The following is a 13,932-nucleotide window of genomic DNA, read 5'->3' as shown; positions in this document are numbered from 1 at the left end:
AATGTAAAATATATTTAATTTGTTTAACACGTTTTTGGTTACTACATGATTCAACGTGTGTTATTTAATAGTTTTGATGTCTTCACTATTATTCTACAATGTGGAAAATAGTAAAAATAAAGAAAAACCCTGGAATGAGTAGGTGTGTCCAAATTGTTGACTGGTACTATATATATATATATAGTTATTATTATTATTATATATATTGTTATTATTATTGCTATTTTGTATTGGTACACGGGCATGCATAAGGGTGGGGCAGCCAGTTGCTTATCCCTGCTCTAAGTGGTAATTCATGACGTCTTATGTTTTTGAATGTGGTGAGATTTTTCATTTATGCCACAAGATGGCGTCATGCTCGCTTTTGGAGAAAAGTCTCTCCTGGACACACTCAACATGACTAGGTATTCTAAAATAGAAATTGCTTTTGGTCCTCTGTAGTTAACATGTGGTTTGACGTAGACTCCTTGGAAATGTGCTCCTTCATAGAGATGTAGTATTTGTTTATTTGCCAAAAGCTATTTGAAACTGAAGGCATGGGGGGTAAATGTAATAGCACACAACAATTTCATCAGATCAAGGCTATGGTGAAAACTGTAGTAAAGCAAAACGTACTGACCTGATGATTTATGAAATTCCAACCTTTTCTGGATCCCTCCTAAATGCAGAGAGAGTGAGTCAAGCATACACACTCACTCATTCACAGAATAACACACATGCACACACTTCCCGTTATTTCGTTTCTTACATCACTATTGTTTGGCTCAGCAGTTCCTTAAATGTGGATGAACTAGTAATTCATGATATACAATGCCTCTCACATTATGCCTAAGTCATTCAACACTGCACTGCCAAGGTTTTAAGTGGATAAAGCTGAAGAGGTGTTTATGTGAAATTGACAGAAAACATCCTCAGTCTTTGAAGTGCTAGTCAATATTTCCTAATAAAAAGCATTTGTTAGTCTACATTTTTTGTTTTCAGTTTGATCAGGCTAACACATTGAAGGGATATTTTGACAGAATTGGAAACAGAAATATGTAGACGAATGTCTGAAGAATAATCGTTTTAAGTGATTTACTGTGTGCATGTGTGTTTGTGAGTGAGAGAGAGTCTGGGGTCTGAAGAACAAATTAATGGAACGCCTATACTTCAAATGACTAAAAAGTTAATCAGCAGGTGAATTTAACTTGGGTTTAGCTCTATTTCTCTGTAGGACTTAGCTGCTTTAAATATAATTTACGATGTGATATGACGATGCACTACAACCTTTACGCGACAGCATCATATTTTATGTCGCATCTAATAACAATATCGGATGGGGCGTTAACTTTCAATTGTTTCTTATAATGAACTGTCACTTAGCCAATAGGCTATCTCAGTATAGGGCCTTTGTTGGTTTGATAATTTCCATCTCTGGTCTCTCAACGAGACATTTCAACGAGAGAAGAATTATGTTTCTCGTGCCAGCTATTGTCATTTTAGCGCCATATCTGTGGAAATTCAGACGAATTTCTATTATTATCCGTTTTTGTTATTGAAACCACACAACGCGTTTTTCCGCCATGGCATTGGACCTGTTTCCAATCTGAATACATGCGTGATGAATTTGGCAAATCAGCTGCAGCTTTTGTCGGTAACGTAGCCCACCCACACCAGCCCAGTCGCCCGCTGCCCTGGGGTATCAATAGGAAATGTGGAAATCCCAACAAAGGACTAAATCATTAAACATAAACAACCCAGGGCCTTCGAACAATACAAAAGTGCCCTCCGCTTCTGGCATTCCTTTTATGTATTGGCAAGTGCAAATCTATTACTTTCAGCATAATGCCAGTTTATTCTCAGTTGGCTATTAGGCCTATATAAAAGGCAATTTAACAGTGTCATTACGGACTGTTATATATTTAAAGGTGTGTGTTTTCAATTGAGTAGCAGGCCGATGGTTTCCTTGTTCATGAGAAATAAGGCATATCAATTACATTTTTCTCAGTGTGTAATTTATGACATTAAGACCGTCCTGTTACCTCTCGCTAAATAGGCTTCTCATGGAGGAAAAATAATGTCAGCAAGCCTAGTGCCCTTTACCTTAGCCAGATCTAGTCATATGCCTATCACGAAATTACAAGTAGGCTAGCTGCTACATTTAATTGGCATAGTAGCCTAGTTTCAATATGCTCGAATATTATTCCTGTTGCTATTATAATAGCAGCATGTTATGAGCATAATTAGGCTACTATCCATTTCTATAGGCTACATTTCCCTCTATAAATTGTAAAAGTTGCAAGGAGCCGTAAATTCTTTATCTATAGGGATAGACACCTTCTGAAGGTGACCTATAGGCCGACTGGTCCACCAATTGTTTTTGCCACCATAGGTATAGATTATGGAGTTGGCTCATACTTCTCTTCCGTCACTGCAAGTCTCCAATATCAACACAATTATTGTTAATCTTCACTCTCCTTTGATTTGTCTCACTTACCTTGGCTAAAACGAATAGGCCTACCACATTTATTTTTGATCGATCTAGATTGATTGATTTAATCTAGCCTTTAAATTATTGCAGAATTTTGAATGTGGGCCTCTGGCTGTAGTATATGAAGTGATATTTTCACAACCATTATGCCTTTATCCAAAGCACATCATTTCTTGAAAGAAGCATTAACCTAATAAAAATGATTCCTCACTTTGATTTTATTAAACTTCATGTCAAACTTCGTATTGTCGACATTTCTAACTCAACACGCTTCCCTACATTATAGTTGTTTAGTCAGTGCCATTTGTGCAAAATGTTCGAATTTATGCCTCGATCACACCTATAGTGTTTACGCAAAATGTACGCAGCATCATCTGGATATGTGTGCATCAAAAGTTCAACATTCCTCATCTGCTACTGTTTCTGTCAAGCCGTCTATGCGTACAATACGATGCACATGTTCGATAAATCCAGCATATGCACCACACAGAACGCACTGCAACTGCCACTGTAACAGAATGCTGCAAGGTAAACGCAGAGTTCCATTTGAAAGGAAGGTACTTTTGGTGTATCAAAACACAATAAAGCTGTCGGTGTGATGGAGGCTTTTGGCAAATTTTTATTGTGTAGCCTTTCATTCATAATCATACTTCAATTCATACTCTCCTCCATGTTTTGCACATGGGCATATGTTGCTGAAATAGTACAAGAAAAATGTTCGAAGCGCCCTCAGTACAGCATTATTATTTATTCAGAAAAAAGCTTATGTTGAGTTATCTTTGCTTTTGGCGCTTCACGAAATTACAATTATAGGCCATTTTGTTTTTGAAAATGTGTTATTGATGTGGTGATAGTTCAAATGATCTAGGGCGGCTATATGTCTACTCCTACATATATTTGATATTTCGAATAGCCATCTACAAGTAGGCCTTGGTCTAATAGGATAACATAATTTCCCCCCACCATATTGATATTATAGTTGTCACTTATTAAACGAATGGTAATTTACTGAATGGAATTTGAAATATGATGTTGATTTTGGAGTGATGGGCTGATGATAGTTAACTTTGGTACCAATTGCCTTGTTTCGATTGGTTAAGAGCTTCTCCTCGAGCATAACCATGACATCACAGTCACCTGATCCAATACGGTTACAGTTCCAACAGGAAACCAACGAGAGAGGATGCTGGACATCTTGGAAGACTCACGGTGCTTCATAACTTTCTCAGCCTCCCTTTTCTCCGTTTAAGGCTAAAAAGTTGTTCCATTTCATGTTTGTTTGGAGATAAAAAGGCTTTGGATTTTTTGAAGGATTGTTTTTTAAAATCTTGAATAACTAACGTGAGAGGGGGCTGAGCGCACATATTTTAAGCTTGGTTTTTTTTTGTGAATGGAGAGGGCAAAGCCTTGCGCGTGAGCATCTATCCCTTTCAAAGAACTGACCCTTTCCCATCTGTTGTGGCAGGTGGTATTGGCTCTGCCCGTGGACAATGACATTGGACTTGGAGCCCATGGAAGATTTTGTTATTGACGTAGTAGGAGAGGGACTCAGGGATAACGGAGAGGAGCATCTCGTGTCCTTACCTTTGGAAGAGGCAGGAAGCGCAGAGCATGAACCTGACACTTTTTTGTCTTCGAGCGGGCAGGACGAGGATAGGGACGACTACTCACCCACATCGAAGTGTCCTCCAGCAGCAAGTAAAAGCCCGGCGTCGGTAAAGCCTCCGTACTCCTACATCGCTTTGATAACCATGGCCATATTACAAAGTCCCAAAAAGCGTCTTACCCTTAGCGAGATATGTGACTTTATCAGTCACCGATTCGCTTATTATCGTGAGAAGTTCCCTGCCTGGCAGAATTCCATCAGACACAACCTTTCGCTCAATGACTGCTTTGTCAAAATGCCCCGGGAGCCTGGTAATCCAGGGAAGGGAAACTACTGGACGCTGGACCCCAATTCTTCGGACATGTTTGAGAATGGGAGCTTTCTGCGCCGAAGGAAGAGGTTCAAACGCCAGCATTTTCGTTTCGGGGTGTTGAAGGAGCAACCCCTTGAGCCCAGTGGCTTTCACAACTTTTATGGCACTTATGGACTTGGCACAGCGGGTCTTCAGCTACCCAGTTTGGAGATATATCCTTTCGGCTTCCATCACCATGCACATTCGTCATGCGCGCCCACCATCCCACCTGTTAGCTGCCTGCTACCGGCTTTGTCGAGCCTGTTTGCCCGGAACACTTTCGCTGCCAAGGCTTTTCTTCAATCACAGCAGCCTGTCACTATCGGGTCCTTCAATCCGAGCCGCTGTGCCACCTTTTCTTCCGCTTTGAGCTCCAGCGCTCCATACGCGTCCCCTGCGCTGTTCCACTCCGCGGCGTCTCCACATCTCGTCAGTTTACATCAAGAATATCAGAAATTACAAACTCAGCGCAGCACCTCTGACCTGGCTAAATGAGTAGTGCTTGTGAATATTTGAGTTGTGTTTCAGACTTTAAATTGTTTATTTGTATCTCAGGTGATAGAGATTTTTGAAGCTCTTGTGGAAAAAGGTATTTGGCAAGTGATAATTGGATGGACTTTCTTGTTGATCTAGGCCTATTTGAAAAGTTCTTAAGTATGCTGTAGATTTATGCCTTGCAATGATTACATTTTTCATAGCATCTTGCTTTTTACTTTCTAAAGTATGAAATTACATTTGTCAATTGAAATGCAAATATTTAACTGACGAGTTTCCTTTTACATTCGGAAAGAAATAAAGGGAATTATTTAAAACAATATATTTAACTCAGTCATTTTCTTATAGGCCTTTGCGTCACTGACCTGTCAATGTTGGCACAATTGAAGATCTGTAATTGATGCCTTTAACAACTGATTATTGCATAGCGTATATTTTTCATCAGTGGAAATATAGCTGCATTTAAAAAATATATACATAGTAGGCCTAAATGCGCAGTGAACTTGATTGCATCTTTCAGCAGGAAAACCATTTAATTCAACATTTTGTTGATTGTGTAGATTATGTGTGGGTTAAATTATGTTCAGAACTTTTTACAAAATTATGGTAAATTTAGTTCGGCTGGTTAGCATTTCTCAAATAATAAAATATAATTTTATTCAATTATATGATGTTTAGGCCTACATGTAAAAATGTAAGCCTATATTAAGTCAAATAAAATTCTTAAAATAATTGTCAAATTTTGACGTTATAGCTTTAAAAGTGTCTGTCGAAACAGGGACTGAGGATCAATCGATGTGCGGAATCAAACGATATAAAGATCACATGAACGAGATGAAATATGACTTAAATGACTTAAACGAGATGCAATATTGTGTTGACTCTAATCTATTCTAAATCAAGTATCCTGGAATGTTATAACTACATGTTGAGGATTTTCTGATACTACAATTGAAACATTTGATTTTTTGTTCGTGTTTTTTATGGCTAGAATATAGGAGCCTGCAAATATTTAAATATCATAAAAATCTCTCAATGTGGTTGTTCTACAGCATCTCGCTGTCGTTTGCCATTCATCCCCCAAAACTGACGCTTAAACACATTGTAAATTAATGCTCTTTCTAAATTTGAAGTCTAGAAGTAACGGTCTGTGCAGCTGCGCAGCTTTCAGATTGTCAGTTGAGTTACACCACATCCATCCATTAGTTCAACATCGTATTATAATTGCCTGATTTTGCGTCATTCTCCACACAGCCTGCTCGTTCTCAAACCAAAAATTGGAAAAATCTGTACAACACATTCAAAGACTTCATATTTTCATGTCAGATTATGAGGTAATTTCTAAACCCGCATTTGGTTGTCTCTCTCCAAAGCATTCCTTATAAGATTTTTTATTGAAATATTTTAATATGTTTGTATGGGAGATGTAGCTTGAGCCTATAGCTTACTATTCAAAGAGGTATACCACAAACGAACCGTTGCCAGTTGAGGATTTATTCAAATGTGTTTAAATAGACATCGACAAGACGTGATTTAACTCGGTTTTGCTAGAACCAGATTCGTGGAATATAGATCTATTAGTCAGAAAATAAAAGCAATATTACATTCTAAGAAAATTAAAGCCCTATTAAAGCCCTGAGAATTATGGATGTTTTAAAACAATATTTTAAAGTAATTAATAACAAATTGCTTTATAATTTGATAGATATCACAATCAAGTAAAATTGTGATACTGTGTGGTATATATTTGTAAACATAAAAGGAACAAAACATAAAAGGAATATAAAGGTTTCCTGACCCTCTTAATATCGTTTGAAATATCTGGAGCCACATTGCAGATGATTCTAGTGCTGTTTCAACCCAAAGTAACAGACATTTCTCTTGGATTATAATGAAGATTGAGTATTTGAGACAGATTATTCATGTAAATGTTGAATTGTATAATTAACCATATTTGTTGTTTTCTTTTAATGTCCTTGTTTAGATTTATTGTGTGTTTTTCTTTTACTTCTATGCCAGACCGTGCTGTGTTACACTGAAAATGACAGGAAGAAAATAATGTTAGGTTTCATGGGAGGAAAGTATTTATTTAATTATATTCTAAGTCTAGTTTAGATTGATGACTACTCTAAAGCTTTTGGAAAGGGCTGATGGATAGAAGTACAATGTTCAATTCAGTCTAATGCCGTTTGGCAACCATTGAAGGAGTTAAATAAATAAAAAAGATTGTTGCCTGATGGCGAATTGTTAAGTTGCTTGACTGAGAGCGAAATACACAATGATTTTCTTTGTGGGTCCCCGTTTGAATAAGGAATAAGTTTGATTCAGGAAATGTACAGACTCGCTCATAGTGGGTCACACTGTTTATTTGATCCTTTTTGTGGTCATATATTTTTTTGCACATAAAACACTAAACGTTAATATTGCTATTGATAATCTTAAACAGTGTGGTGGGAATTGTGGTGAACTAACCTTAATAGATTCAGCATGAGATTCGTATCATCTGACAGTAAATATTTAGTATTCGAATGAGACTTATCTGCTTGAAAGAAAACTGAAAATACCACTAATGGGTCATTTTAGCCCATGTATCGAACAGAGACTGTATGATAACAGTGTCAGAGCGGTAATGCCATCTTTTATTATGTGGTCAGTCATGATTCATCTCAGAACTCTGGTAAATTAGAAAATAGATCAAGTGTAAACTCTGGGACAGCCAGTGCCTTCATTGATTATACTAGCATTCTCAGGCCTCGGCACATATACAGTTGAAGTCGGAAGTTTACATACACCTTAGCCAAATACATTTAAACTCAGTTTTTCACAATTCCTGACATTTAAACATAGTAAAAATTCCCTGTCTTCGGTCAGTTAGGATCACCACTTTATTTTAAGAATGTGAAATGTCCGAATAATAGCAGAGAGAATGATTTATTTCAGCTTTTATTTCTTTCATCACATTCCCAGTGGGCCAGAAGTTTACATACACTCAATTAGTATTTGGTAGCATTGCCTTTAAATTGTTTAGCTTGGGTCAAACATTTCTGGTAGCCTTCCACAAGCTTCCCACAATAAGTTGGGTGAATTGTGGCCCATTCCTCCTGACAGAGCTGGTGTAACTGAGTCAGGTTTGTAGGCCTCCTTACTCGCACACGCTTTTTCAATTCTGCCCGTACATTTTCTATAGGATTGAGGTCAGGGCTTTGTGATGGCCACTCCAATACCTTGACTTTGTTGTCCTTAATCCATTTTGCCACAACTTTAGAAGTTGCTTGGGGTCATTGTCCATTTGAAAGACCCATTTGCAACCAAGCTTTAAGCTTTAACTTCCTGACTGATGTCTTGAGATGTTGCTTCAATTTGCCCACATAATTTTCCATCCTCATGATGCCATCTATTTTGTGAAGTAAACCAGTTCCTCCTGCAGCAAAGCACCCCCACAACATGATGCTGCCACCCCCGTGCTTCACGGGTGGGATGGTGTTCTTTGGCTTGCAAGCCTCCCCCTTTTTCCTCCAAACATAACGATGGTCATTATGGCCAAACTGTTATATTTTTGTTCCATCAGACCAGAGGACATTTCCCCAAAAAGTACGATCTTTGTCCCCATGTGCAGTTGCAAACCATAGTCTGGCTTTTTTTATGGCGGTTTTGGAGCAGTGGCTTCTTCCTTGCTGAGCGGCCTTTAAGGTTATGTCGATATAGGACTGGTTTTACTGTGGATATAGATAATTTTGTACCTGTTTCCTCCAGCATCACAAGGTCCTTTGCCGTTGTTCTGGGATTGATTTGCATTTTTCGCACCAAAGTACGTTCATCACTAGGAGACAGAACGCGTCTTCTTCCTGAGCAGTATGACGGCTGTGTGGTCCCATGGTGTTTATACTTGCGTACTATTGTTTGTACAGATGAACGTGGTACCGTCAGGCATTTGGAAATTGCTCCCAAGTATGAACCAGACTTGTAGAGGTCTACCATTTTTTTCTGAGGTAGGCCTTGAAATACATCCACAGATGCACCTCCAATTGACTCAAATTAGCCTATCAGAAGCTTCTAAAGCCATGACATCATTTTCTGGAATTTACCAAGCTATTTAAAGGCATAGTCAACTTAGTCTATGTAAACTTCTGACCCACTGGAATTGTGATACAGTGAATTATAAGTGAAATAATCTGTCTGTAAACAATTGTTGGAAAACTTACTTGTGTCATGCACAAAGTAGATGTCCTAACCGACTTGCCAAAACTATAATTTGTTAACAAGAAATGTGTGGAGTGGTTGAAAAACTAGTTTTACTGACTCCAACCTAAGTGTATGTAAACTTCCGACTTCAACTGTAGAAGCTGCAAATGCGCACCTTTGAAACATCTACATTTTAAACAGGCGTTATGGTTGAGAGTCACTTTCCCTGGTCAGGTATGAGACCTCAAAGTCAAGCGCTCCTCATGCGTCAGTCAATGGGTCTGTGTAAAAGCTTTGTAGATGAGGCAGAAGTCAATCCTCTTTTATCAAGAACAAATAGAGAAAGAGACAAACAAACTATCAGAAAAGCAGAGGAGTGCTGTTTATTGACAGAGAGAGAAAGGAGTCACTGCACCTGACAAAATTAGCAAGACAGAAACTGCATGTATGTCCTCTTGTATGTGTTCAGCTGTCCTTTATCATACATGACTTCTCCATCCCTGTTGTAAGAGAAGAAGAAACTTGCCAATAATCAGTTGTGTTTGCCTTTATTTTCTTTCCTTTCCATTCTTCAAGATGGGTGTCTAACAGGATGTGAGAGAAACTGTTATTACCTCCTCGCTGTCTGTCAGTGGAGACCTGTTGCATTAACCCCTGGTCAGCACCACCTCTCTCCTACATTCTCTCTCTTATAGTCTCACTTTTGTTCTTGTTAAATGGCATGTGAAAGAATGTTCCTTGAGACTGCCAATTCATTTAGAAATTAAATATGTAAAAGGGCTCAGCAATTGTAACAACAATGACACTGGGCCTTAAATTGAATATGTCACTACAGAAGACTCCAATCGATGTCACATTATGGTTATTCATGACATTATGAACTTGATGAATGTAGGTTTATGTGACTCCTATCAGTGATGCGTGCCACTTTACCGCTCCAGGTTTCTACTCAGTTCGACGTGGATGATCAGTTATGACTTATTATAACTCACATCTTCCCTCTGATGTAGAGGCCATTTCCTGGGAAAAGTCTGATGATTTAGTCAGAAGTCCATTCATGCCTGACACGGTTGCTATGCCATGCTTTCATTCTAGCATTATTAAGGCCAAGCCAAACAGGCAAGGTAAACTCATTCCTCCAACACCCACCCTCCCCTTTCTTCCTTTCCACAGCCAGATCACGGTGCAGAGAGTGGTGCATTGTGGGATAGCCTTAGCTAAATCAGTCATTAGAGGAAAAACAATGTTTCAATGTTATTCCTACATGTTATTCCTACATTTGAAATGTATCATTTGGAATGAGTTTCCTTGAAGGTTTTTATTTTCCTGAACTGTTGAGAGTGGTTTGTAAGTTATTTAAACTGATTGAATTGAAATGGATTGAAAGAGACCGAAGACAATGCAAGCATTTAAGTGCAGCACAATTTCAAAGGGATTATCTGTTGGCTACAGTGATCAGAATTGAGGGTGTGGTAGTATCGATGTATAGAGGGGGAAGCTACAGTAAGTAGGTGGCATTTTTAGTTAGCCTTTGAAAAGCTAGCCCTGTGCTACGTTTGATCAGAGCGGAGGTTTTCTCCTCTCACTTTAATGGCTGACTTCCACAGGCCCGGCTTGTTGGCGTTTGCTTTTCCTGGCAGGGCTGATCCCTGCTGCCCCGCTTTTCAGAGTTATTCAATTATATATCTTCCACCCTCCGCGTCTCCCTCTCTCCCCTGCTTCACCGGTCTATGCTTCACCCTGCCAGGCCCAGTAAAAAAAGGGTGCTGCATTGGTGCACCGTTCTCAAGTCTCGTGCCCAAGAATTTATGTGTGTGGGGCGGTGGAGGGCAGTGCAGTGTGTTTTTGGAAAAGGGACCCCCCCCCCCCCAACCCTCGGTGCCAGCAGATGACAATGACATATAGCAGGAAAGCCACCCAGAAGGAGAATGATCTCACACCTCAGCCATGTCCTGAGAGAGAGAGAGGGAGGAAGAAAAAGAGGGAGATCTGGGTAGAGAGAGGGAGGGAGAAAAATAGGGAGAGAGGGGTAGAGAGAGGGAGGGAGAAAAAGAGGAAGAGAGGGGTAGAGAGAGGAGGGAGAAAAATAGGGAGAGAGGGGTAGAGAGAGGGGGGAGGAAAAGAGGAAGAGAGGGAGGGAGAAAAATAGGGAGAGAGGGGTAGAGAGAGGGAGGGACAAAAATAGGGAGAGAGGGAGCGAGAGAGGGAGCGAGAAGGCTTTATAGAGATGGAGATAAAGAGATTGCAAGGCAGGAAAAGACTAGTAGGCATGGGGTCTGATTAGGTGCCTGATAAGACACGGGTGAAGTTCTCTGAGTTGGTGTCGAGCCTTAGATTTTCTGGTGTTAATCATAGAACCCTAATGGACTTTGCCTCTATACCCATGAATTGACTAACCACACCCTCCACCCACTGACTCCCTCTATGTTCCAGAAGAAATACCCAACTTCTCTCACGAAACACCAACATCAAAAATATTCTCGCAAACAACATCAAAATATCCGCAGTTGCGCTCTGGGTTTTATTGTTAATCAGCCTCATTATAACATCTGTGAGACAAAAACACAGGCCCTCTAATGCAGCCATTATGCAGTTCAATGGGTGGCATTTGGTCATGACCCCCCTACTGTTCCCAATGCCCCCCTTCAATCTTCCTGGTACCCTGCTGCGTCCCAGCTGGCGACCTCATGCCCTCACCATTTTCCTGCAGCCTGGCACCTCTTAGGACTGGTGGGTGAAGAGAGCTCTACCCAAAGTGCCCAATGATTGGTCAACAAGAATCGGGCAATGTCATGTACTCTACCTTCTTGTCGTCATCAAGTCCAGACCCTCAGGTATGGACCAACAGCTCTAACCCTAGCACAACCGTGGCCAACAAGAAACGCTAGCTAGCGTATCCTCAGAGAGCTCAGATCAAAGGCACTGAGGGGTGATGTCACCCACAGCAGCCCCTTAACCGCCTATTGCACCAAATGAGCGCCATTAGCCATACAAACAAGACTAAAACGTGCTGTCATTTAATCAAAAAGAAGCAGGAAGCACAATTAACATCTGGTCCAAGACGTGTCAGAGTGGGGTCAGGCTAGTCGGGCTCTGATTACAGTTGTAGTAGGCCTATGGCTTAACGAGAATAACTCAGTAACCCCAACCTGGCCATGGTCTGCTCTGGCCAACTGATCTCTGAGCAAGACAGAGTGGCCTGCCTGCTCCACCAGACATCACCATGTAGACGTGATGAAGTTTGGAAACTGAAGTTAAAGGGTAACAGTAGGGGATAGGTCTCTCCTACAACCCCTCTCTGTCCAGTTCTGGTTTTCTTTCTTCTCTCAATAACGTCTGCAGTGGCATATTACAACTTGGAAGTAGATTTTAAAAGGGCATTGAAAATGTTGCCAGAATGGGAAAAACATGGACTGGCTCAATCGAAGCAGATTAGGCAGGCGAGCCAAACCTCACGCTTTGTAAAAAATCAGAAAAAAAGCCTTTTTACGATGGTGCTCAGACTAACCACATAGCAGGGAAGCCAAACCTATCCCTCTCCCTTTACTGAAAAGAATGGCATCAATGACATCAAGAGAGTACATCCATTGAATTGGCACCTATATCTCTCACCCTTTGCTACATAATGTCAACAAAGTCATTGCATCCCTGAGGGTGCTGGTATTGAAGCAAGAGCTTTATTTTATCAGTGCTGCAGGTCTGGGTTGGGGAAATTACAAAGCTAATTCAAAGGCTTGTACACAATGGAACAGTAACATAAGTCCAGTAATTCTTACTGTATGTAATGAATGTTGTGTTATACTATGTAGCAGTGATGTGATAAAGCTGATTGCTGTGAAGATCAGAGATTAGAGAGTAAGCGTAAAAGCACCGCCCTGCCACCCAATCTGTCGGCCAGCGAGCTGTTCATCCCATGTTGCCTCCGTTGGTGGTCCCTGGTGTAAGCTACATTTTCCCCTTGCTTCTCTCTCCCCTGTTTTTTTTTTATAGCAAACACAAAATTGTTCCTAATTCGCTGCTGCTGGAGGGGGGTAATTTGCGGCTTTTGGCTGAGTGTCGCAAGCCCCAAATTTGAAAAAGCTGCTCTGGGGAAGGCATTCTTTAAGGCAGTAGAGCTACAGTAGGGAGAATCACTTCAATGCATCCAAAGGAAAACAGACACAGCAGAACATGATGATCTCCATACTCAAACGGCATTTATGTAAGAATAACTTGGGGACACTGAAACCCTTCCTTCTGAGCTTCTGCCAACAATCAGAGCTCTTTTAATTCATTCATCATTGTAATATGTGCTCACTCCAAGTAACTCTTGTTTTTAAATTGCATACACAAACATTGTGTTTGAAATGCAGTATGGAATCACCATTGTATGCCTGTTACTTTCATTTTCATAGCAGACTCTTACTTTTGACAGTAGAGCAGCAGTAGAGTTTGTAGCATTTAAAACCAACTGGCGAAACGTAAAAATTCTGGTTAAGATACATTTGATATGTGATCGTTCCAATTTCCGGGAGGATCTATCAGATGCCAACTGAAGTCCTCCCTCATTGTGCTGACAAATGTGAGAAAACAGTTGTTCATCATAAATAGACTATTTAGTCATTTCTAGCAGGATACACTGACAAAATATGACGTCAATATCAATATTCAACATGTTGGAAAAGTAAGCAAAGAAGAGAAAACAATTAATACAACAGAAACCTACAATTGGTTGGGGTGATATCTTGTCTGTGTGTGGGAGAGAATCTGGATCTCTCTTCACACTCTGAGCAAGCAGTGACTCAGCCCAGGGGTTTCTGAGCGCTCCTAGCTCAGTCGACACAAAGG

General features: G+C 40.2%; 1 protein-coding gene across 1 annotated transcript; it reads left to right on the top strand.

The window, feature by feature from the left end:
• The first annotated feature begins 3,673 nt into the window (after positions 1–3,673).
• LOC129869188 (forkhead box protein D2-like) lies at positions 3,674–5,402 on the top strand. The gene has a single exon (XM_055943627.1). It carries the CDS (start codon positions 3,961–3,963, stop codon positions 4,921–4,923), a length of 963 nt encoding a protein of 320 aa, XP_055799602.1. The 5' UTR covers positions 3,674–3,960; the 3' UTR covers positions 4,924–5,402.
• The last annotated feature ends 8,530 nt before the right edge of the window (positions 5,403–13,932 follow it).

The sequence above is a fragment of the Salvelinus fontinalis genome, chromosome 2 (assembly GCF_029448725.1).
Source record: "Salvelinus fontinalis isolate EN_2023a chromosome 2, ASM2944872v1, whole genome shotgun sequence".
NCBI lineage: Eukaryota > Metazoa > Chordata > Actinopteri > Salmoniformes > Salmonidae > Salvelinus > Salvelinus fontinalis.
The sequence above is the reverse complement of the archived record's forward strand: the minus strand, read 5'-3'. Positions and strand labels throughout refer to the sequence as shown.